General features: G+C 39.8%; 2 protein-coding genes across 2 annotated transcripts in view; one reads left to right on the top strand and one right to left on the bottom strand.

Annotated features, from left to right (window-relative positions):
- KIAA1549L (KIAA1549 like) overlaps nucleotides 1-16,659 on the top strand; it is an 84,327-nt gene extending 67,668 nt beyond the window's left edge. The window contains exons 21-22 of the mRNA XM_074885143.1: nucleotides 3,679-3,830; nucleotides 7,663-16,659. Coding sequence (XP_074741244.1) covers nucleotides 3,679-3,830; nucleotides 7,663-7,944 — 434 coding nt within the window. The 3' untranslated portion in view covers nucleotides 7,945-16,659. The remainder of the gene's footprint in view (nucleotides 1-3,678; nucleotides 3,831-7,662) is intronic.
- Nucleotides 16,660-21,521: 4,862 nt separating this feature from the next.
- C15H11orf91 (chromosome 15 C11orf91 homolog) lies at nucleotides 21,522-23,133 on the bottom strand. Its single transcript, XM_074885008.1, has 2 exons — nucleotides 22,785-23,133; nucleotides 21,522-21,727 (listed from the first exon to the last, which is right to left on the bottom strand). The coding sequence occupies exons 1-2, from the start codon at nucleotides 23,131-23,133 to the stop codon at nucleotides 21,648-21,650; spliced, it is 429 nt and encodes a 142-aa protein (XP_074741109.1). The 3' UTR covers nucleotides 21,522-21,647.
- Nucleotides 23,134-23,543: the final 410 nt, after the last annotated feature.

Raw genomic sequence — 23,543 nt, 5'->3', positions numbered from 1 at the left:
GGTTTTCCAACCTGACTGTGGGATGAGTTTTTATGATTCCCTATTTCCTCTTGAGAAACTTAACCCCTAGTCTTGTCACAACAGTGGGCTACTGAGGGGGGTAAGCTGAAGATATGTGCCCCCTTCCCTTCAAAACACAAGGCAGCAGTGCTTTTGCATAGTCAAAGGTAATCCATTAGCTTGTCTCCCCTCCTATTTTGGAGAATGTGGTTCCTACTCAAGTGCAGAACTTGTTTTGGGTCTAAATGTCCCTGTGTTAAAGGCCTAGTGAGTTCCTGGTCCTTTTGATATGAATTTTGTTTATGAATGAATTGATTTAATAATGAGATTAAGCTGATACACTGTTTTGATGGTATCTGGATAACATTTAGCTGGGAAAATATTTGAAATAGCTTCTCATGGGAAAAATACGTTTTATGGAAAAGCTATAGAAAAGACCTTACAAGGTTAAAAAAAAAAATCTTACATTGTCAGTTCAAAGTTTTGAAATTAGTAGGTTTATTAGACATTGCTCTGTTAATCTGCCAGAAAAAGTTATTTCTTAGCTTCCTCAGAAGGAATATAGTGTTATCTGCATTGTATTCAGCAATCGCCTACTGAGAATAATAATGTTGTTATGCAAACCTGTTGTCAATTAATTAAATATAGTAGGTTCTACTTTCACTTCTTGTCATACCTTCTGCAAACGGTGCATGTGAATCTGAAAAGAGCAGATGCTCACCCTTTCATTTTAAAGCATTTGAAGCTATAAATATGCCACACTACCAAGAGCTCCATCGTCATGTCTGCAGTAATGTGTTCTGTGCGATATATGCTTTTTTATCATTTACAGTGATGTGGAGATTTTATTGCTGTATGTTAAAGCAGGTATGTTATGTTGCCACTGAAGAATGGCTGCATTTCAGAAGAGACAAAGTGACCTTTCTGTACATTGTGGAGTTTCCTAGAATAATTCTGGGGGTAGTTGGAGGAAACTTTCGTATATGATAGATGCTAGAAAAGGCTATAGTACAGGGAAAGACAAGGAGAGTTGTGAGAAACCTGCAACTTTAATACAAGGATTTCTAATGTTCTGATAGGAAAAAAAAATTTTATTGCCTCAATACATGAAGAAACATTGCTGCAGGTGCCGATTTGGCATGAAACAGCCTGATGTTGCTCTCATGCAGCCCATCAACATCAGCTCTAAGTTAATGATGTTGCAGTAAGAATTGGGATGAGGTATTACATCAGCTAATTAAGTGTTCAGTTTGAATAGTAGCTCATTTTGGTGTGGTTAAATGAATAAAAGAGCATTGTGGTGTAGAAGTCACATGTCATCTACAGGAGGAGCACTTTCTTCTCTACATGTCTGAAGAATACTTATTTCCAGCCTTGTTGACTCATTTAAAATAGCAAACTTTGTGCTGTCTGTGATCTGGGAAGAACAAAGATTGTCCGTATCTCTTAGCCCGTGTCCTTCCAAACCAAGGGGCTGGAAGAATTGGGATAGAGGTCCTGTGAGATACCCTGTGGCTACTTGCCGTGCAGGTGTACATCATAGATCACACTGATCCATAGCAATTCCATGGTGACTGATTCTCTGATGGCTGAGTGACTCCAGCATCCTCGCTGACATGGGTGAAAAGGCACTGCCACCCAATGTCAAAATGAAAGCTTGGACTTAGTCCCTAACAGTAGAAAACACTGTGTAAATGTCAATCATAACATAGAGGTTTTTAGTCCATATTTTGGATGACGTATCCCTCATTTTTCTTCCAATTTTTTTCTGGTTTTTTTTGGTGGGTTTTTTTTTTTTTTTTTTTTTTTTTGACAGTCTTGAAACAGATTTTTGCTCTGGAAAGAATTGTGCTACAAAATATATTTTTCTCCTCTTAGCAAGCCCTGATTGCATCCATAGCTAGGACTGCATGGGAGGTCATTGAGAACTTATAAATCACTGGTTTTGTGGAGACTGCTGTGGGGATGGGTGTCGCTGTTTGAGTATTTCTATTTCTGTGCGTGTGCCTGTGCGGTGTTCCCAGCATCTATCAGAGTAGGCAGCATTAACCCCCTTACAGAGTGTTCAGGAGCAAGGATGTGCAAGGGCTGTAAATGACATTCTAGGGGACAAATATTTGAAACAGCCAGTAAGTGATGCTAATTTCTATCAATTATTCTCTGTATGAAGTTTGGGAGAATGCCCATGTCTTGCCACTTTGCTGGCATCTCTTACACAGTAGCATCGTATCTACTGAGAGCAATTAGTGGCAATATTCAAATGATGTGCAGTTGGAAGGAAGAAGAGTATTTTCTCTGCATTGAGTCTAGTACAGAGCTGGTGCCCATCTAGCCAATGTTACTGTACTTCCATTCCTCAGTGAAAATGCTTAAGTTGTACTTTGTGTTCTTATGGGGATTACTGGCTCTTCTGTTTTCACATAAATGTTGTTATTTTTCCTATATTCTGTGAATCTGAAAAGTAAAATACATGTCCATGTATTATAACTGAGTACTCAGAACACACCGTCCACATGGTTTGTTTACTGCCTGATAAAGATGATATAGAGCCTTCCCACCCAGGATTTAGGAATGAGGATTTTTGTGACATTAGTGTAGCTTTAGTATATTGCTGGTGTCTGCCTTCATGTGTAAATAGACAGTAAAAGAAGGAAGTCTTACTGGAAAAGCAAGTTGTTTGTACTTTAGTCTAAACTTGGCAAATACATAGAGTAATGATGGCTTCTCTCAAGGGAAATAAATAGTGGGAGCGTGCAAGAAGATGCTGGTCTTCCAGACAGCCCAGTTATAGCCTGTGGATAATATGAGTAATTGCAGCAACAACCACATTGTTCTCTGCATCTCTGTGAGTCCCAGTTATAAACCCTACCTGAAAGAGCAGATGTAACCATATGCAGAGATTTGGCTGAACCTCGTACTAGGAAGGCTGGTTTCTCCCACTCAACTTGGAGTATGACAGTGAAATTTTAGTAGAAGGTTTCCTGGACATCCTTATGCATACATCTTGATCAAAGTGTGATAAAACAGATTTGGTGTCAGCAAGTTTCCTATTAAGTTGTAGCTGCATAATTTATTGCGGTCATGGACTGTTCCTGGAAAAGGAATCGAGCAGGTAGGGCCTTGGTATTTTTTAAGGAAGCATTGAAGTTTTATGATGGGGTTGTTGAGATTACAGTCTTTTAAATGTGTATCTCACTCATTTTTGTAGGTTTTGTGCCTAGAGATATTAAGACAGTTCCACCATGTAAACTGAATGCTCTGTAACCTGCTGTTGAAAAGAAAGGTGCACTACTCTCAAACTCATGGTAACAATAGCTAAAAATTGAATACAAGGAAGCAGGAAGCAAATATAACAGGAAAAAAAGGTTTGGGTTTTTTTTTTCCAATGATTCAAAGTTTTGATGAAGATCAGTTTTTACAAGGATCAAGTCCTAAGGGCTAAGTCCTCATACCTTTATCTGAAGGCTGTTTATTATTATACAGACAACTGCAAATCTTGCCTTCTGCAGTATTTCCCAGCATTATAGAGATATTCTAGTCAGATGGTGGGAGCCTTACATACAACTGATGGTGATCATTCTCACCAATAAAAAAATTAAAAAATTACTAAGGCCAGTTATAAGCATTGAAAAATGTCAGCTATCAGCTATTAATTATCTGTACTCTCTTTCTTAATAGGAAATACCGTACCAGCAGTATTTGCCATACCAGCAGCAAACCGACCTGGCTTCACAGGCTATTTTATTCCAACACCACCCACCGCGTACAGGAACCAAGCCTGGATGCCCTATGCTGGAGAGAATGAGTTACCAGGGCAGTGGGCAGACTCAGTAAGCATCCTTGCCTTTCTAACTACATATATTTTCTGGGATTTGCAGAGGAGAGGTTTTAAGCAATGCTAAGTGATCAGCAAAGAATCTGAGCAAGATAATTCTTTCTTGAATGGTAATAATCTCTAGCAGTGAAGAGTTATGAGAGGGTGGCATAGATACTTTAGGTGTCCATCCCATGAATTGCAAGGTCTTTTAGAGAGTTTAAGTATTCACTGGGTTAGGGGCTGGCACCCATTTAAAGTTGGTGGGTTAGGTACCATTTTTCTTTCCCAAGGCAGAAGTTAAATATTTGGATAGACACATGGCAGGAGTAGGTGATGCTACCTTTCAAGGTGGCCTTGTGCTGTTTGGAAGCTGGGGAGCATCTTCTCCTCCTGGAGGCTTCTCTCAAGGCAGCCCAGCTCCCCAGTCCTAGCTCCTGGCTCTGCTGCAGTGCCGCTGTGCAGTGTTTTAAGTCCTCCTGCAGGCTGCAGTGACAGATCATAAATTAAATAATTAATTGCACAGTGCTAGCCTGGGACAGATGTAATTTTTAGTCCAAACTATACATACCTATATTTCAAAGAAATAAAGTTGAGACATCCTAAAATGAATTGCAGTATTTTATCATGTTTGAAACAATTTCTAAAATTTAGGGCTTTTTTCCACTAGGAAAAAAAAAGATCAATTCTGCTGCTTGAGCTCACATCTGGTATTTATGCAGAACCAATTAATCTAAACAAACTGGGAGATGGATTCTATTTCCTTGTGCATATCATCAACAGAATATTTTAGTGAATTGCATTTGCAGTCTAATAGTTGGCTTTGAGCAGCTAAGCAAGAGACAACACAGTCACATAAATGTTCCTGGAGGCGGCTATTTGTTGCCAAATCTTTATTACTGCTCCTGATGCCTGCAAGGAAAAGAATTCAGTTTGACTGTCAGATGCAAGTCTGAATTTGTAGGCTGAACTGTCAAGAAAGAAGATGTTCATCTGTAAGCTGAGCACATCTGCTGATGTGTTCCTGACACCTGGAGGCTTTTGATGCCATGGTACAGATTCCCTTCCCGGAGCTGCCCTTTAAAGCATGGAAACCCTTTTTCTTTTCATTGGTTTATTTTTTCGGGTTTTTTGTTGTTGTTGTTTTTAACCCTACTGACATTTTAAATCCAGGAGGACCCTTGTGTCTGAGCAATCATTTTAAACTTTTTCTCCAAGAAGAAGAAATTTAAAAAAAAAAAACACCAGGAAAAATATTTTATTTCCATTCTTTTTCCCTTTCGTATGCCCCTACTCCTTGGCTGCAGTCTCAGGAAAAAAGAGTCAGATATCACTTGTCAGAAGGGGAGACTGAAAACAAACTGAAATGCAAGTCTCTGACCCCTAGTTTATTTCTCTGGAAGGAGAAGAATGTAAACCTGTTGTGGGTTTCCCTGTCTTCAGGGAAAGGTGGGAAGAGCAGTTAGTGCCAGTGGACCGTACACAGAGGACTGGAGAGGGATGCAAGAAGCTGTCTGAAAAATAACTGTGGCAATATAGAATTCACAGGAAACAAATATTCCTTTTAACTTCACTTACCCATTTCAGAGCTAACAACTTCTTGCTACTCAGACTTTCAGCCCTCCTGTGACTTTGCAGAAGAGGAAAAAAATGTAAAACCAAACCACTTCAGTTTCTACAATGAATTTGCACGTCCCAGTGACTGAAAATATGTCAATAAATTGTCTTTATTTGAAAATCATTACTAGAGGAACTATTAATAGTGTTAGCAACATAATATGGTCAGAAAGCCTGAATAAAACTGCAAAAAATAAAGATCTAAAGTAATACTCAGGAGTTTGAGTTTCTGGATGTTTTGTGGTTTCTGAGCCTCTAGATTATAGCTTGATCATGCTTCCAAGGTTTTCTTGACAATTAGTAAGAACAAAGGCTTAATATCTATAAGGCGAAAATTGAAATTCCTTCCTTTTCATGCATTTCCACTAGCTGGACTGTAAATAACGGGACATAGGAAACAGGAGATTTGACAACAAAGAATTATAAGCTTAATTTACTGTAATGTACTATTTTCTCAGTTAAAAGGTAAGTACTGAAGCACTAAGTTTTGTGGGAGAAGGGAACTGTATCCAACAAAGCATTTGTTTTCCAAATTGCTAGATAAGGCTTAGTGAAAGTAGTAACCTGGTGGCCTCTAGTGGTGTGTTCATGTGTACTACTAAAATAGTTGTCTTGAATAATCTATTGTAAACTAAACAGATGCAACTGCATTTAATGATCGCTTTCATATCACGCCTGTTTCCTATGTTTGTCTCATCACACCATACTGAAGGTGTCTGACGTTCTCTTCATCGCTTGATGGATATCTAAGATCGTATAGAGCATGTGTAAATCCTAGTGGTCAGGTTTTGATAGGTTCTTAGATGCCTGAAGTGGCAAAATTTTCAAAAGCACCCAAGGGGTTGTTAAACTTTCACAGGGCCAGAGTCAAAATGGGATTTAAGCAAAATTCCAAAGCTGTCATTCTGAAGTCCATGCTGAGGTCCCATGTTCCTCAGAAGGTATACAAAATTGGCAGATGTTTTACATCTTGACACTTCAGTCTGCTTGCAGGCACCTAAAATTCTGAAATTCTGCTTCTGGCATACCCACCAAAGCATTACCCCTGGTGGGTGAAGCACCTTACACCTCAGCCTGACTGAAACCCCAGAATTAGCTGAGACATCTGCCTGCCCACCTGTATTGTAAGTTACATAAAACCTTAATGTATTTGGAAAGTAAAAACATGTAACCTTTCAGTGATTAAACATTGTGGAAATTTACCAGTTAACTTATAAGTGTAGTATTCTGAGTATAGTGTAGGCAAGTGTACTTTTCTGAGTCACTCAGTTCATAAAAAAGTGTCACTGAGCTTTCCTAACTTGTCATTGGCAAGGACTAGAATGATCAGCTGGTAAGCTTTTTCTCAAGGAGAAATTATCTTGTCCTAGTAATAGGTTATGGGTTATCTTCTATAACAACATAAAGCCTTCTTCAAAATGAAGGGCTGTAGTTTCCTGTTCTATAGACTTCTGCAAAACATAAATAAATACTATTTTTACTTGATGCACTAAATACTTCTGAAAACTATAAAGACTGGTATCGTGGTTCATGGATTTGTGAAGGAAATTTAGTATCTCACAGTGACTAAAGGGCCTACGTTATTATTTTAGTTTTAGCCAGTGTAACTTGGGGCTGAAATCAGTGAAGTTACAACAGAGTAAAGTTGCGAATCCCTCATGTAATTCTGTTAAATGTGGCCAGAAATCCTGATACTTCTGAGAAGTCAGTGTTGAGTTTCCAGGTTGGCATACCTTAGCTTATCCCTGTTGTCTGGATCTAGTGAGTTTTTATTGGGAACTGTAAGTCCAGAGACTTGGCTGACTTGAATTATACAGTGGCTGCAAATCAGCAAACTCTACTTTTCTGTTCTAGGCTTTTTGGTGTCCTGAAATGTAGTGGTGCTGTCTGTTTAAAACTGGAATGTTTCGGAGGAACAGTAAGCAGAGGACACACTTCCAGAAAAGCCTTCTCCCTTTGACTTTTTGCAGTGATGAAAAATGAGGACACGCAATGTTTCCACTGCTAGGTGTTTTTGCTGCCACAGTCTGGGGAGTTGAGTATGTGGTACATTGACATATGTGCATAAAAGACACATGCCAAGATAGACGTTTGTAAATGGACCCTTAGGAGTATGAGGTTTACATTCTCTTCATACGGTCCTCTCTGTTACATCTTGTTCTGTCCCAGGGACAGGTGGCACTATGGATCAATTGTTCTGTATAATTTTGTATAATTACAATGCTCTACAGGTACCACTACCTGGATACATCGAGGCTTATCCACGGTCCCGCTACCAACACAGTTCTCCTTCACGACTTCCTCGCCAATACAGCCAGCAAGCGAGCATGCACCCCAGCCTGGAGCAAGCTCCTTTGCCGTCCACCGCCGCTTCTCAGCAAAGTCTGACAGAAAATGACCCGTCTGATGCTCCTCTCACCAACATTTCTACAGCTGCCCTCGTAAAGGCAATAAGAGAAGAAGTTGCTAAGCTGGCCAAGAAGCAAACAGATATGTTTGAGTTCCAGGTCTAGTATCTTTTGTGCACAGTATTTATATTGTGCAACCTGGGGTAGCCAAATGACTCCTTTCATTTTCAGTTACAAACTTGCTGTGAATTGTGCCAAAGTGATGGCGTTTTTCTCTGTCTGAAAAGTCAACATTTGAAATGACTTCAAGTAGAGCAACAGGACTCTGAAGATACGTAATTCTGCTTGCCAGCTAAGGAAATGCTGCCAAGTTACTGTTTAATACGGATAAGATTGATCATATGCAGTTGTCACTCTCAGCTCTTGTATTATGACCCATTGGCACTAGAGATGCTGCTGAACGTGTCTGCGCCACAGCAATGTTTCGTTTGCAGGCCCAAAGGCAGAGCTGCTGAAAATAACTTCTGCATGTCAAAACTCTGATTAAAGAAGAAAATACAATAGAACATGTTTAGCTAAAGGCCACAGTAGGTGTGGTGGTGGCAATGTTAATTGTTTGCTGCAGGACATTGTATAAGGGATGCTGATTCCAGCAATGCAGAGCGATTCAGCCTTTTCATTCTAGAGACTGTATTCAAACCAAAAGAATTTGAGATGAGTAAGTAATACAAATAAATGTCCTGTAAATAGCCCCGATTCTCCTCATCCTATTAACAGTACAAAGAAGTGAAAGAAGAGAAGACTGTGAAGAAGGAGAATGATATTTTGATAATTGGTGGCTACCTTGTCCCTCAATGCCACTGATGAGTTATGGAGGGGAGTTTTTTCAGCGTGAGAGAATACAATGCATGACGAGCCAACAAAAGGATATTGGTGCTAGAAGCTTCCAGGAGAAATGAAAAAAGGTTATTTGTGTTTGCTCTATATTCAGGCTTTTCAGTCTGAATGCATGTGAAGCTGGTGAACCTGAGACCTTTGAGGCAAGTCTTTCCAACCTGGAATAATGAATGCACCTGCTTGGACAAGAAAACCTCTGTTTAACACAGTGCTTTTTTCTCTTTCTTAAACAATGATATCTACTAAAGGGATGCCAGAAAGTGCTACCTGAAGCTGCAGTTGATTTTGATTACACTGGAACAGTGAATGCACACCTAGGAAGTCCTGAATGTAGAGGATGTGATTATTACATTAACATGTAAATAAGTAAACAATGACATGGATTAACAAAAATACTAATGTTCTGTGAAAAAATGGAGCATTTCCAGAAATTATGCTGACTTTATATTGTGCAAGATAAAGGTCACTAATTATTAAATTGCATTGTTGTATGAATCCAATCCTAAAAGAAAATCAAACCAGTTGAATGAAACAGTAGTTTATCTTTTGCAGTTATACAAACTAGTTGGAGATCATGAACAATTGTTTTCAGTTCCTTCAGCAATTAGCTTTGGGAACTGAAGTTGTTGCAAAATTTGTTGTGTTGGGCATGTTTGATGTCAACTGGAGTTAAAGGTAATGTCCTTCATTTCAGTAAGTTATTAAGTTATTCTCAGTTGCTTGTGCTATTTTGTCTGATCATTTCATTTCTCTGAGTTTCTTTGGTCTTTACTGAGGTGAGAAAGGGAACTTGGTTTAGCTTTTGGCCATCGATAAAATGAGAGGAGGGGAGAAGAGACTAGAACAGAGGTTAAAAGAAGAAATTGACGAAGCACAAACTTTTAAAGCAGAACTATTTTTTCCCCAAATAAGTATAATATAAACCCTGCCTGAGATTGTGATACATAGTTATAGGATATACAGATATCTTCTGCTCCAATACCTTAAATATTGCAGAAGCCTTTGGAATGCTAGCTAATCTTTCAACAAATGTGAAATTTCTTTTTTTTATTTAAAAATCAGATATAAATAAAATGTATTTTTGTAATTTCTATGTATATATGTGCTGTATATTTATATAAGTGACTAGTCTGTTATAGTCAGAAAATTTCCATAAATCAAGTGCAGAAAAAAAAAAAGAAAAAAAAAGAAAACCCTAGTAATTGTAATGATCAATATAAACATGCTATGTCTGGAGTACACAAATACACATTTGGGTGACTTGGATACAAAACAACCAAAGAAACTCAATCTTTCATATAAATATAAGTCTAGTAAAGACAGACTGCTCTCAGTTACCTGTCAGCTAAATAATACTGATGTTATCAGTGTAATACAATACATCGAAATTATGTTGAATTAATAGCTGCCTAAGAATATCACACTTTAAAATAACTTAAAAATACTGGGCCAAACTCAGAGTGCCATAAAAAGACTAGTTCTGGTTGGCTTCAGTGGGAACTTCACTCACTGAGAGCAAGGCTGAGTTTCTCTACTAGGATTCATGTATACATTCAAGTTTCACTAGAATCCCTTGAACAATATTCTGCTTGTTTTTTTAGTCATTTAAATCATTGTAATGTAAGTGTAGACGTAATTGAAGAGTAGCTTAATTTTATTTAGCCTAAGCTGGTTCATAACTGGCTTACTCTAACTTGGTAAGTGAAATCTACACTAAATCGGGTTAGCCACATTTTGCATCAGCTTTATTACCTCAGTTTTTGAATGGTTCTTCTATTTAGCCCAATGAAATTTTGCAAGTAGATAGGCCCTTCTGTGCAACGGGAGTGAAATGTGCTTGAAATAAATTTCTGTATCTTAGACTCCAGTTTTGCAGACTTATCCTAAAGCTGCAAATATGGAAACAGCATCGTTGATGGGAGTGCTGAAGTCATAGAGCTGGGAGAGTGATGTTACAACATAGTCCCAGAAGAGTCACAGGAGGTAGGACATACCAGATTTAAACAGCACTTTTGCGACACTTAGCTCTGTTTGTAAATCTCTACCCATTCTTAAATCTCTGCCCATTCTTAAATTTAAGCAACTTAGTAGTTCTATTGAAAAATGTGTGCAGGTAAAGCCTCTTATATCTTATTCGATGAAGCATGTATCTTGCCATACTGGAAATGAAAAAGTTTGGAAATTATGTAGACATACAGGGCTTGAATGCCTACATGCAAACAAAATGAACAGACAGGAAAAACCCCAAATAAAAACATTTAAATAGCCTTCTAGAAAGAAAAAAACATTTCAGTAAAGTTAAACAAAGTACTCTTCATACTACTGAGGAAGACCTGTTAGACTTTCAAAATTAATTTTGTTTGGTATTGTATCGGTGATGTGCAGTCTATTGAATATTCCCCGAACCATCACTCTGAAACCATTGTGGTGCACTTTATTCATGAAGACATCTTACATTCTTCATTCATAATGGCTTTTTATCCTGTTTGTAATAGGTTTCTGTATTTTTTTTTAAGTACAAAGTAAGATTATATCAAGACAGTAAGGACATTCCTGGGAAAGAAAAATCATGCTGTAATATTTATACTGAGCACAAAGCAATGATAAAGTGAAAATACAGTGTACAAATAATTTGTAATATAATAAACATTTTGTATGGCTACAATTACAATATAGTTTTTCAATACTGATTTCAAAGAAGAAAGTATACCCATTTAAAGTTATAACCTCATTGGAATATATTAATGTGATTTTTACTGATAAAAACCTAGTCATTAAGGTTTTTCTACTAAGTGCCCCAATTTTCTTTAAAATTCTGTTACGTGTTTGGGTGAAAATACTGTTTTCTGTGTACAAAAATGTTGACGTTCTGACCACTATTTGTCGTCAGATTTGTAAATCATCATTAGAAACATCTGCAAATGAAATGCATGTAAAATTACTTCTTGGTATGTGTGTAATGACCACTTTCAGTAGGTATACTGTGTGTGATATTTATTAACATCAGTAGAACAGTAATGTTAAGAGGATAAGAGGGCACTATTTGACAGTCGTTTGGGGAGAGAAACATATTATCTGGATTTGAGAGAAGCTCTAGCACTCAGTCTAGAAATGTGAATAATATTTATATCTAATAATATTATGGGTAGAACCTGATAGAAGTGCATGCAAATCCTACATATAGAAATGGGAAAACTATCATAAGTAATGATCATTTCTTTTTCAGACTAACTTTGAAAAGGTGAGACATGTAAGAAATGTAAGATAAAAACGCAAAGCCGGTAGAAAAAGCATTAGTGGATTGAGTGGCAGAACTGCCTTGTTTAAGGGATCATCCATATAAAGCTAACAGCAGTTTTCATTATATTTCAAGATGTCTGATTGTTAAAGAATTAATTACATCTTAATGTACTGTTTTTAGTCCTGCACTGCAAATATAAGAGCTAACTGCCAGCTTCTAAAAGTCTGAGGAAGCTTGAAAGCAGCATTTTCTGAGCTGGCAGAAGTCACTTTGTTTTGCTGACCTTGTTCATCCTGTACACGTCTGAGCAGCTCTGAGTACTGTGTCCAAGGATGCTGTAAATCAGTTACGGTCCTGACCTTGCGTTTCTCTTACATAAACAAATCTGAGCAGCTTCTTGTACCTCATTGACATGAAATGGGTTAGGAAGAAAACAAGTGTGAGAGAACTTGAAGGACATTAACGGGTCAGGAGTACCTTAAAGGTCTGGAAGCCATGGATCTTCTGTTGCATGTTAAATCATGCCTACTGGAAAATAGTTGGTTTTGGCAGCTGTTCTCAGTAAGGTGCATTCCTTTCACTGTCAGTGACCAATATGCATAAATTAAGGCTCAGTCCTATCACAAGAGAGTGTATCGATTTATGCTTCCACTCCTTTGTGTAAGCCATGTGCATTCTCTGTGCAGCTCCACATGAGAGAATGACATAATTAACATGAGTGGTTTCCAGTTACTTGAAGTAATCTCTTGCAATAAAACATCAAGTTGTGTGGCATTTTATATATATTTTACTACATCATTAGGAGGGAGGGGAAAAAAAAGGCATGATCATATAGTATGCTAGTATGTTAATACCATTAGCCTCTTTTTTTTAAAAGGCTTTGTGGAAAAGGGCAAGTTTGGTTGGCTCGGATCAGGACTGCTGACTAGCCAGAGCGCATGCGGGGCAACAGCCCTCTTCTGCTCAGTGTGCTGTTGTGGCTGATGGAGCAGATCACTCCTCTCTCCGCTTACTACCCCTCTGTAAAAGGTTAGAAGCACACAGCTGTTTGGAGTAAAACAGATGTAATACTGAAAATAAGTCTGTGGTGTAAATATCTACCTAGTTCTCCATGATTGCTCCAGATGCATTACTGGTCTGCTAAGCAATTTTTACAAAGCAGCGTGTGTTCCAAGAGAAATGAGTTAGCTTAAGCTTGTTTACTACAATGTTATTTATATAGAGCACTGTAGACTTTGTAACAGTGCTATATGGAATCAGTATGTCAAGTCTACCACTTTCTGTGGTAGACTTTTCTTTTCATGGGTTAATTTTTTGGCCATAACTTCAGGACTGAATAAGATTTTTTTTTTTCTTATCAAAATACTTCAAAGTTAAACTTTTTCATTTTAAAGCATGCAAAATGAGGATAAGAGTACTCATTGAGAATGCTTTTTTTTTTTAACTCTTGCCTTTCTCTTGTAAATAAATAATGCAAAACTCGACTGGTGGAAATGAGATTTATATAGGTCAGTAAATGAATTGCGTACTGACTTGCTCTTTAAAAGAAGTTTTAAGATGGCCAAGTCATAAAGGCAAACCTGGTTAGTACTGCAGAATCTCTATTGAGAATAACTGCATTGCACATCCTCGATCAAAGATGTTTTGCCATGCAATCACAAACGTGCGCATCTGATGATTCTTGTTAGGAAAAGCCTTCCTTGGGCTGTGTACAAGACATAGGAGATAAGACAGGGATTTCGATGGGGCTCTGAGGTGGATAGATTACCTTATGTACACATTTGCCCTTTGGGCGGCCCTTAATACCTACAGACATAAAACCTATAGTCACCAAAGTGGTATGGCAGAATGGTGGTTTAGGTCCTGATTTTTAAAACTGTTGACATGCCCCCAAATCATCTAATACTTCATGTCTTTAAAATCGCCTTGAGACCATAGACCATATTTTATCATACTCATATATATATTTGTGTGTGTCCAAAAATATTTTTTGAAAACTAGTTCTTCATCTATTTGTCCCCATCTATTTCAGGTTCTTTAATGTGTACAGAAGCAGTAAGGAAGAGTTAGTTGCCAGAGTTTTACTGTTATGAAGCTCATGAAAGATGAGAAATGGGTTTTAAATAGTTAGGTGGTCAAATGTATAGCAGATGTCTCAAAAATAATTACAAATACCATGAAGTGGTGTTTCAGGAATTTGATTTTTTTGCATTTGTTAAAATTCTTGTTTTAAGAAGTGCCTGACTTTTCATGAATTTCCATGCTCGATTCATTCCCAAGGAGTAGCTTGAAACTATATTACATTCTGTAAATAATTTTGTAACTTTATAAATACACATTTACATACTAGGCAATAATAGGTCCAAATGATTGTAAATAATACAGAAAGCTGATTCCACTGAGTACAATAGTTAAAGAGGACGCAAATTTTTCTTCCAAAGTATGTCCCTCTCCACTGCAGCTCAGTGCATTTCTGTGCTTTGTAAACCAATGTCTAAACACTGTAACACACTGGCATCAGTTAAAACCTCGTGTATCTGGCAAGGAGCACTGACTTTTGCAGTCTCCAGTGGGACCTTGTAAAGAGTGCCTGTGTATATGATTAATTTTTTAAACCATGAACTCAGAAATTTGTGGGTTCTTAACTCTGGCTTTTTGCAAGGAATCGGGGGCTTTTAGGTCCTGCATCACCAGCAAACTTAACCAATAGATACCTTGGGATGTGATGCAGCAGAATAGAGCAGCCTACGCCAGGGATTCACCAGGATCTAAAAAGCAAGTGAAGTAGAAGAATAGGTGGTAAACCTTCTATTTCAGCAGTGGATGGACACTAATTAGTTATGAATTGATTACTATGGCTGTTCAAAGAGTCTTGAATTTAACTGCTTGGAATCAATTTTATGTATTTGGTTAGCTCTTGATTTCTTCATTTGTTAAAACAGTGCAAAAATAGCAACACTAACAGTGTATTCTATTTCAGAGTTATAAACATGGGAGATCTGAATGTAAGTAAACTTAAGGTTTATTTGTCCTTGCCTTTATCTACTACTTTCAACACTGTAAGTAGTAAAAAAACCCCAAACACTTTATCCTCCACCAAATTAATTTTAATCTTTCTATGACAGACTGGGAAGGCTTTTTTCATTTAATGTTGGCGTTGGGTTCTTCAAACTGTATTTGAGGTCACGTTTGATAGAAAAAATGACAGTGAAGCCAAAAATTTTGGAAAATAAGATAGAACCCATCTTACTGAGGCTTGAGTTTTGGTTTAGGATTTAGCAACCCAGCAGAAACAGCTCAGACCCAACAAAGGGTCTGTTCTGGGCAGTTCTTTGGTTCTTGTTAAAAAGGACGTGTACAGTGCAGAAACTCCAATGTTCTGTGACCTTTTATTTTTATTTAATGTCTTTCTTGCCATTGCTGTGCATTCTGAATTTGACTTTTACATTGGTGTACACAGAGGTGCACTCTTTAGTTGCTGATATACTGCTGGTGTGATAGAAGTAGCAACCAACATAGGTGATGTAATTTTTAATTAATTATGGCACTTTATGGCTTTGGCCCATGTTCTACTTTGTGATACTTACAGATGTCATACTAGTATTAAGGCAAAACATGAATACAGATAGCATCTTCCACTGAAGTTATTGGTAAAACACCTGCTTACTTCAGGGACTGCAGGAGTGATCCAGTATTGTCTCAGTGAACTACTCACCACAAGTATCTTAAAATTGTGCAGACAGAGGAAGGATGCTCTCTGGTTATGGATAGCTGGAATTAGGAGATCAGAGTGCAGTTGACCCTTCTTCAGAATTTGGGATTGGTCCTGGGCAAGGTGCTTAATCTGACTATGCCTCAGTGTCTCTGTCCATAAAGCAGGGTGAAGGGACTGCCTCTCCTCACTCCTGGTGAAAAGCTGAACTAATAATGTTAGAAATACTGAAACCCTGGAATGCAAGCAGATACTTTAGTATGAAGCACTATTTATTATTTCATGGAGCTTGGTAATTGTTCAAGACTATAAATTACCTGTTCCTCTGGTAGCATTTAAGTATATGTGAATTTACAAGAAAAAAACCCCACCTCCTGATACTATTTCAGTATGTTCTAGGAAACCTTTCCAATAACAGCTTTTTCACAGAGATGTTACATCAATAAACTGTCTTATTTCCCATACAACAGATCTCTGATGAAATGAACTTTTCTTATGTTTTTGAATTACGGAAAGGACTAGCTCTGCATGATTACAAATATCCATGTTATCTTTGTTGTTCACAGCTTGATTCAACTAAACTGTAATGGCTGTGTCTGTGAAAACTGCTCAAAATTTATAAGTGTTTCAGCTGTAAATGGGAAAATTAGTTGTCTGAAGACAGAGCTGCAAAATTGAGTGTGATTTGTAAAGCCAAGTCTAGGGATTAAACTGAAAGAGAAGAAAATAATTAAAATTTTATACTATGCAATCAGAAGGGAAATCTCCAAGAACTGGTTCCTTTTGCAATTACAAACATAAAACCACACCAGTGGTAGAATTTTACATATCACTGAAAAGGAGGCATTTAAAATGTTCTGGGTCATTACCAAATGGCTGTGTTTTTACTCTGAACCATAGGGTGATTATAGAAATGAAGCTTATGAGTACATATAATAGTTTCTTTCATGTTAGTGGCTATAGCTTAGTTGAAGTTGTACATGTTTTTTCTTGGCAATTTTGCACATTAAATAAAATGTCTTAAAATCTATGTTGCTACTTATTGGTTGTTCCTGCTGTGTCTTTTTCTTTAGATCAGCTGCTTTAAAACATGAGCATGTTTTTTCCCCTGGATTTGCCAGGCTCCTGGAGCTGTGTAGGGGTCCCACTGCTTGTGTTCTCGAGGCAGAACCTGGCAAAGGATAGCAAAGGAGTTTCAAGAACTCCACAGGTTAAAACCATGTATTTCAGCAGTGGCATTCGCTCTGAAGAAAGGCATTTGCCTACCTTACAGAGGTGAGCAGGACAGTAACCAGCAAGCCCATGGGTTTTGAAGACAGCTTGTGATCCTGTGTTTCCTTTGTGTGTTTTTGTTCTCACCTTAATGTCCCCTATGCCTTCCCCTATTATTCAGTCAGTTACTGTGGTTTTTATCAGTATTTACTCAGGCCTAAGTTTCCTGCTGTCAGTCTGAAGTGAAATGAAAAGAAAAAGGAAAATGCAGGTATATGCTTTTGATTGTACTGCTTTTGTGTAATTTGTGATGCAGGAAACTTGGAATTAGAAGTTAAATTTACTACAAGGAACACATCTAACCCTTCCTCCTTCTCTTTTTAGTTTCAGAGAAAAAAAAAGGCAGGAAAGGATCTTCCCAAAATAGAGGATAAATGAACTTCCTAGTGTATGTATCACTACTAAGGTTCTGGACAGATGGCATACTTAAGATACACTTATATATATGTAAATTGTGACTGTGAGTGCTTAAATTGGCTCAAGGGGTTGTTCTGGCTTCTCTCAAGATATTCCAAAGTCTCAGCCTATTTTGCAAATGTATGTTTTCAGTGTGTAACATTAAACAACTGACTAGTGTTATTAATAATTATATGTTTCCTTAGAAAGGCCAAAGGCTGCACCACTTATTGACTGCTTCCCGTTTAGCATCTCTTTGATTCAGTATCTAGATGTCAGTGATCCTAAGAAACACTACCTCCCAAACAAGAGGACAAGTTTCCTCGAGTTAAGAAGTGCTGCTCTTGATTTCCCTACTTTATGTTGAGATATTAGCCCTGATTTTTCAGCATGGGTGAATCTATCATGCAGCATTCACTGCTGAAAGCAGAAAAATAATTTTCTGATATTTTAGTGCTTTTGGATTTCCTCTGTAATCTGTCCCTGAGCTAATTAAGGCAGCTTTACTTGAAGATTAATTTACATTCTAATGATCCATTGTAATAAGACTGAGTATCTATTTGGAGAATTTTAACATAGCAAATTCTAAAATAAAGCAGTCTGAAATTTGATGGACCCAACTGTTTGGTATAAAATACTTTAAAGCTTAAATGCAGTCTTGTTTTCAAATGGCTTTGCATCTAATTTTTTCCATCATAAAGCAGCCAAGGCTGCTTCGGGTTTCAGAAGACCTGAGGGCCCTCCTTGGGGAGGACGAGTATCACTGTAGGTGCAGACACAGCTCTTTCAGCAAGACAGCTGTCACTGCTCAGCCCTAAGGTTGGCTGAGAAGACATGACACTGCTTTTTGAGAAGCCTTCTTTGTTAAGGATTGGAAATGGGAGCAACCTACTGATGTTTTGAGATCTCTGCCCACGAATCAAAATTGTAGCCTAATGTTTCTTTCTTGAATGCCATAAGGATAGATTTGTTGAGTCACAAGGCAGCTATGTGAAACAGATCTGAGCTGTGCCAGCATATAAATGTCAAGTTTAGCCTTCCCTAAGCAGTCTAAGAGAAGAGAAACAATTAAAAAAAATTAATGATGCATACTTTGTGAATAAAAAGCTGCAGCAAGAATGCTTATTCAATGTTTTTTAATATATGTTTAATTAAAGGAAATATATATTTAATTAAAGGAAACAATAAATAGATCAGTTTTGAGATGAACCCGTAAGCCTACAGAGATGAGAGCAAATTACTGGATGTAATAAGGTCAGGTGGAAATAGAGAAGAAAAATAAAGGTAAATAAAATGTTCACGGACAAATGAGAATCAACATATGTGCCATTATGGTTAACTGGTGGTTTGTCCAGGCTATTAGTACAAGCTTATTACTCTCCCACCAGATTCATGCACATGAATGTGTTAGCATTTCCAACTGAAAGTGCAGTGATTCTTTCCAGGCAGAAATATGCCATCGTATGTCTCATGTTTCCCCTACAGTCTCTAAGTTACTTTTTGTAGGTGCTACTTCACACACAGAAGGCCAAACTGGCTTTCCAGTGAAGACGGCCACCATCCTTTAATGATCTTCTTGGAAAGCTGAGATGCTTCAGTGAAAGGACTTTGACCCTGACAGCAGAGTGCCGTGGCTGATGTTGGCCAAGAGAAACCATTGTGACTTCTTTTGGCATACGAGCCAACTGATTTTCTTTTTTTCCAGTAGTTGTGTGTCCCCAGGCAACTTTAATTGAGATTACATATTAACTGATGTTATTCCTTGCATCACCCAGTAATTAAATATGAAGTGTTGTTTTAACATAAAGGCTACATGACAGAAACTGAACAACAGGTGGAAAGAGATTTAAACGGTGTGCTGGGAAAAGTAACTCTCTTTAAGCCAAGAAAACCTGAATGAATAATGGCTGATGAGAGCTGGATGCAAAGTGAAAGAGCTGGTAAATGGTGAGGGGAAGTAATAGGAAACAGTGATCATATGTAATGGAAATCCTTGTAGGCCCTTGCAATAACCATGGAAAAAGACTGGTTTAGGGGAATGTTCTGGAGATTTGGGAAAATGAAGAGTTCCTCTGCTACTTAACTTGATTTAAAAGCTCGAACTTCTGCATGAAGTCTTTGAAGACCCCAGTATATTGGCCCTTTTTGTCCTATCTGAATTTGTCTTCTGGTATTTAGGCACTAATACAGTTCCCATTTTCATAGTAATTAACCGTTTCAGTATCTGTTCATAGGTTTAGCCTCAAAACCCTTTGGCTTCTTGTCCTCATTCTGCAGAAGGAGCTGTAAAACACTGAGGCCCAGATTTCCAAGGTATTTTGGTAATAATTTGGTTCTTTAGGCACCTAGATCTACCTTTTATATATTTACTGCTTCAGCCTCCAAGACGTGGTGGGAAAGAGAGATAAAGCATCAGTCATTATGTTAGCATTTCCCAACCAGGTGTACAAATACCTCTAAGAAGCCCGCTTTGGAAGTTACTTGTGGTGTGCTCTCTGGAGAAAGATAACTTAAGATGCCAACTAGTGAAAAGAGAACTGTTTAGCCCAAAGCACATGTCACTAATTAGGCTCTGAAGAGCTAAGCAGCAACTAAATGGTGCCAAGGAGGGCCTAAAGAGTGGATTTAAGCAAGCTGAAGAGGGAGGGTGTTTATATTGGAGTGAACGATGGATTTGGAGTGTAGAGGGGGATGCTTATGGCAGCTACTCTGGGCCTGTGCACACCCGACCCAGTGTGTGGGGGCTCTCAGGGCCGTGGGGGCGCCCTGACCAGCCTCCCCCCAGGCCCTCCACCGCCTGCCCTCTGCCCCAGGGGCCTGGGAGCCCCATTTAAGCTCAGGGCCTGGCTCCCACCCTGGTCTGGGCCGTGTTGCAATTGTGCCTGCGAGGGTACTCGTAGGTTTTAGGGCTGCCCTGGAGAGCCCGCCGTGGGCCTATGGCAGAGGCAGTCTTGTCGCCACTCCTGCCCCCGGGCTTCCTGCACTGGCCCAGGGCCTGCGCCCTTGCTTTGCCCTGCCTGAGGCACACTGGAGCGCTGGATAAAACCTGACCTTACCGTGCTCCCCCTGGCCCTGCTCAAGCTTTGTTTCATTAAAAAGCATATTGATTAGCAGATGCAACCACGAATTGCCGTATTGACAGAGACACCTGACTGACAACAGCAATAGTGAATGGTAAGATTCTGTTTAAGATCTCCTAGCTGCTTTGATAAAATGTGATTATTATAGTTTGCTGATTGGCAAATGGGAGTTACAAACTAGATATTTTTTTACTATAACTGTGTAGCGTAGATCAAAATCTGGCTGGAAAGATTAAGATAGCAGAAGTGAATGCTGTAATAAGCAGTAATAGGAAATAAAATTATGATACCATATTGTGTTAAAATGCTTCACAGTCGAGCAACTTGAATGCATTTTTAAAAAAGCAGATTGAAATATTACTCTTTAAAAAAAGCTGCTTGCCAAAATATGATCGCTTCAGGGTTGGTAACTTTATTATATCATGCTGCCACCTACTGCTCTTGAATTAGAACAGGGAAAAGTAATTATCTTTTCATCAGTTGGCTGAGCCTGTTTACTACTTTGTTTAGGTTACTCTTGATGCCAATATGGCATTACTTTTTTAATGGCAGATGTTCTGCAGATCTTCGATCTGTCATTGTTGCTTCTGTCCATTTTTTCTCATGAAAGGAGATGCCTTCCAAACGTAAGGATGATGTCACTTCAAAAACTGCCACAGGTTTTAGCCTAAGCACCATTAGTCCTAAAATAATAGTAAAATGTTAGTTGAAAGTCAATGTCATGTGACTATTGTTAAAAATTAACTTAAGCCATAACTTCTGTAATTTTGTGGTACACTAAACACAGTAATACACTGTGTTTGTAAAAAAGATTTTTATGCTAATTGGAAAGTAGTTTTCTAAAGCTTGCTTGGAGGCATAGGACTTTTGACTGTATCTGTTTACTACGTTGCACTTACTTAACGTACTTAGAATTAAAACAAAACTCTCTGTATTTTGTATTGAAATTACTGTGTTTCCCTGCTACGTGTATCTTGAACATCATCAATGGATTGCTATGAATCCTGACATCAGCAGTGTTAATTTCTTAGTGTTTTTGAAGAAAATATCCATCCTGTTTGCCTACAGTAATTGGAGAAAAAATGTTAAAATACATAGTGGTGTTATCAGTAACTAGTACCAGAGAAATAATACACAAAAAAAGTCAACAAGAAAATATACTCTATTTTTTAATTAGGCAGGAGAATAGCATATAAGAAGTAGAAAAATAATATTGATGATCCATTAAAATATACTGATAGAGTGACAGAATATCCAGCTGAAATAATCCTCATGTTGGTGGCTGTTTTTTCAGCTTCTGCCTTGCTTTCATTTGTATCTTTTCTTCTTTCAGTGCCTTCAGAAATTTATCTAAACAGGAAAGAAACATAGTTTGTCATTAATTTTGTTATTAATACTTTAAAGAAAATCAAATGTGTTAAGAAAACTAGTAATATTCCTTACAATTTCTTGTCTAGCAAATACCTGAAGACTAAAGTTTCTCACATGTATTGAAAAAAATACGTACTAAAATGGAAAAAGGTATGTATTGCTGTAACAAAGGAAAAAACCTATTTCCTGTTCTAAAAAGTAAATGTATGCAAACTACCTCTCCGAATTTGAGATCTTCCTTTGAATGTGTATATCTGATGGCCATTTTTTTCTATGTTCTTCTAACCTTTGCACTCCTGAAAGTTTCCCGGCTGTGGCCTTGAAGGAAAAGAGCATCCCTTAGAGTTGTTAGCCTCCCTACTGGAACTCAGTAATCACTATCTGCTGAACTATTTTATTTCCCGTATTTCCTTCATGGCCAGCAGGTTTTAAAATTAAAATGCCCTACTTTTTTTTTTTTTTTTTTTTTTTTAAATGCCTCTGTGTGGTCATCAGTGGCCTATATTTTACATCAATGCTGATTTACATCCCTAGGATCTCATTAGTAGTGGACACATTTTGCATATACAACCTCCCTCTCTTTTGAGCAGTGTCTAAATTGGTTTTTTGCTAACACTTAATGACTTTGTGGGTTTTGTTCATTTGTCCACATCCGTAACTCTTGTGCCTCCTTTACTTTGTGCCCTCAGCCGGTTGCCCCTGACCAGTGACGGGGGCAGAGGGCTCCTGACAGCGGCTTACCCCCTGCTCCCTGCGTGCTCCCGCAGGCACCTGCGGCCGGGAGCAGTGGGGGGGCGGGACCCCAACGCTCGCCCCGCAGCAGCGCTGCCGCGTCCTTGTGGGCAAAGAGAAGCCCAAGGCCGGCCGCGCCCATCCCGGCTGGGGGGGGTAGGGATGGAGGAGCCTGCCGCCTTCGAGGCCGGGCTGTGCAGGGGCCCGGACCCCCAGCCCTGCTCTCGGGGCCGGGCAGGCTGCGGGGCGCGGGCGCGGCGGCTGTCCCCGGCCGTAGGCGCCCCCGGCCCCGGGCGGGACGCACACTGCTGGGCGTCGAAGCCGTCGCCGACGAGCGCCTGCAGCTCCAGCTCCTTGAGGCGGATGCCCAGCTCGCAGATCTCGCCCTCCAGCTGCGGCTGCTCCCCGGGCCGCCGCGCCGCCCCCCCGCCCTCCGCCGCAGCTGCCGCCGGGCAGAAGAAGCGCAGCGGCTCGTAGAGGATGGGCGCCAGCCCCGCGGCCCAGCGGGGCATCTCGGCGGCGGCCGGCGGGGGCTGCCGTGGCCCGGCCCCGAAGAGGGTCCAGGGGCGGCCGTCGGCCGGCCGCGGGACGGGCTCGGCGCGGTCGTGGAAGTGGGGGAAGTAGAGCGGCCGCGGTGGGCGCTGCTCGGCCATGGCGCCGCCCGCCAGCGGCGGTTGTGCGGGAGACGGGCCGGCCTCGAACGGCCGCGCTGGGCGCGGACCCCTCCGTGCCGGCCGCCGCGGGCCCGCTCCCCGCGCCAGCGGCAAGCGCCGGGGGGCCGCCCCCTCTCCTCCCGCCCCCTTCTCCCCCCGCTCCCCGACCTCGTCCCGAGGCTGCAGCCCGGCAGCCAACTCCCCCCGGGGGGGCGGGCCCGGGCCCGGCGGCGTCGCCGCCGCGTAAATTTCGAATCTCCCGACGTCCAACACGACCGGTGTTGGGAGCGCCCGTGGGTGACGCTTCCAGCGTTGCTGAGTTTTGCTGTGACAGGGCAGGTGTTTCACCCAGCAGCTTTATTTCTGGGCCGGGGACGTGGTATTTCAGGGGTGCATTAGGCTCTGAAAGT

The sequence above is a fragment of the Strix uralensis genome, chromosome 15, assembly GCF_047716275.1.
Source record: "Strix uralensis isolate ZFMK-TIS-50842 chromosome 15, bStrUra1, whole genome shotgun sequence".
Lineage (NCBI taxonomy): Eukaryota > Metazoa > Chordata > Aves > Strigiformes > Strigidae > Strix > Strix uralensis.
Note: the sequence above shows the minus strand (reverse complement) of the source record. Positions and strands in the feature narration are given on the sequence as shown.

Coding starts and splice junctions, on each gene's coding strand:
- C15H11orf91 (XM_074885008.1), bottom strand. CDS start 23,133: ATGGCCGAGCAGCGCCCACCGCGGCCGCTCTACTTCCCCCACTTCCAC. Junction 21,728..22,784: donor CGGCTTCGACGCCCAGCAGT/GTGCGTCCCGCC, acceptor TTTCCTGTTTAG/ATAAATTTCTGAAGGCACTG.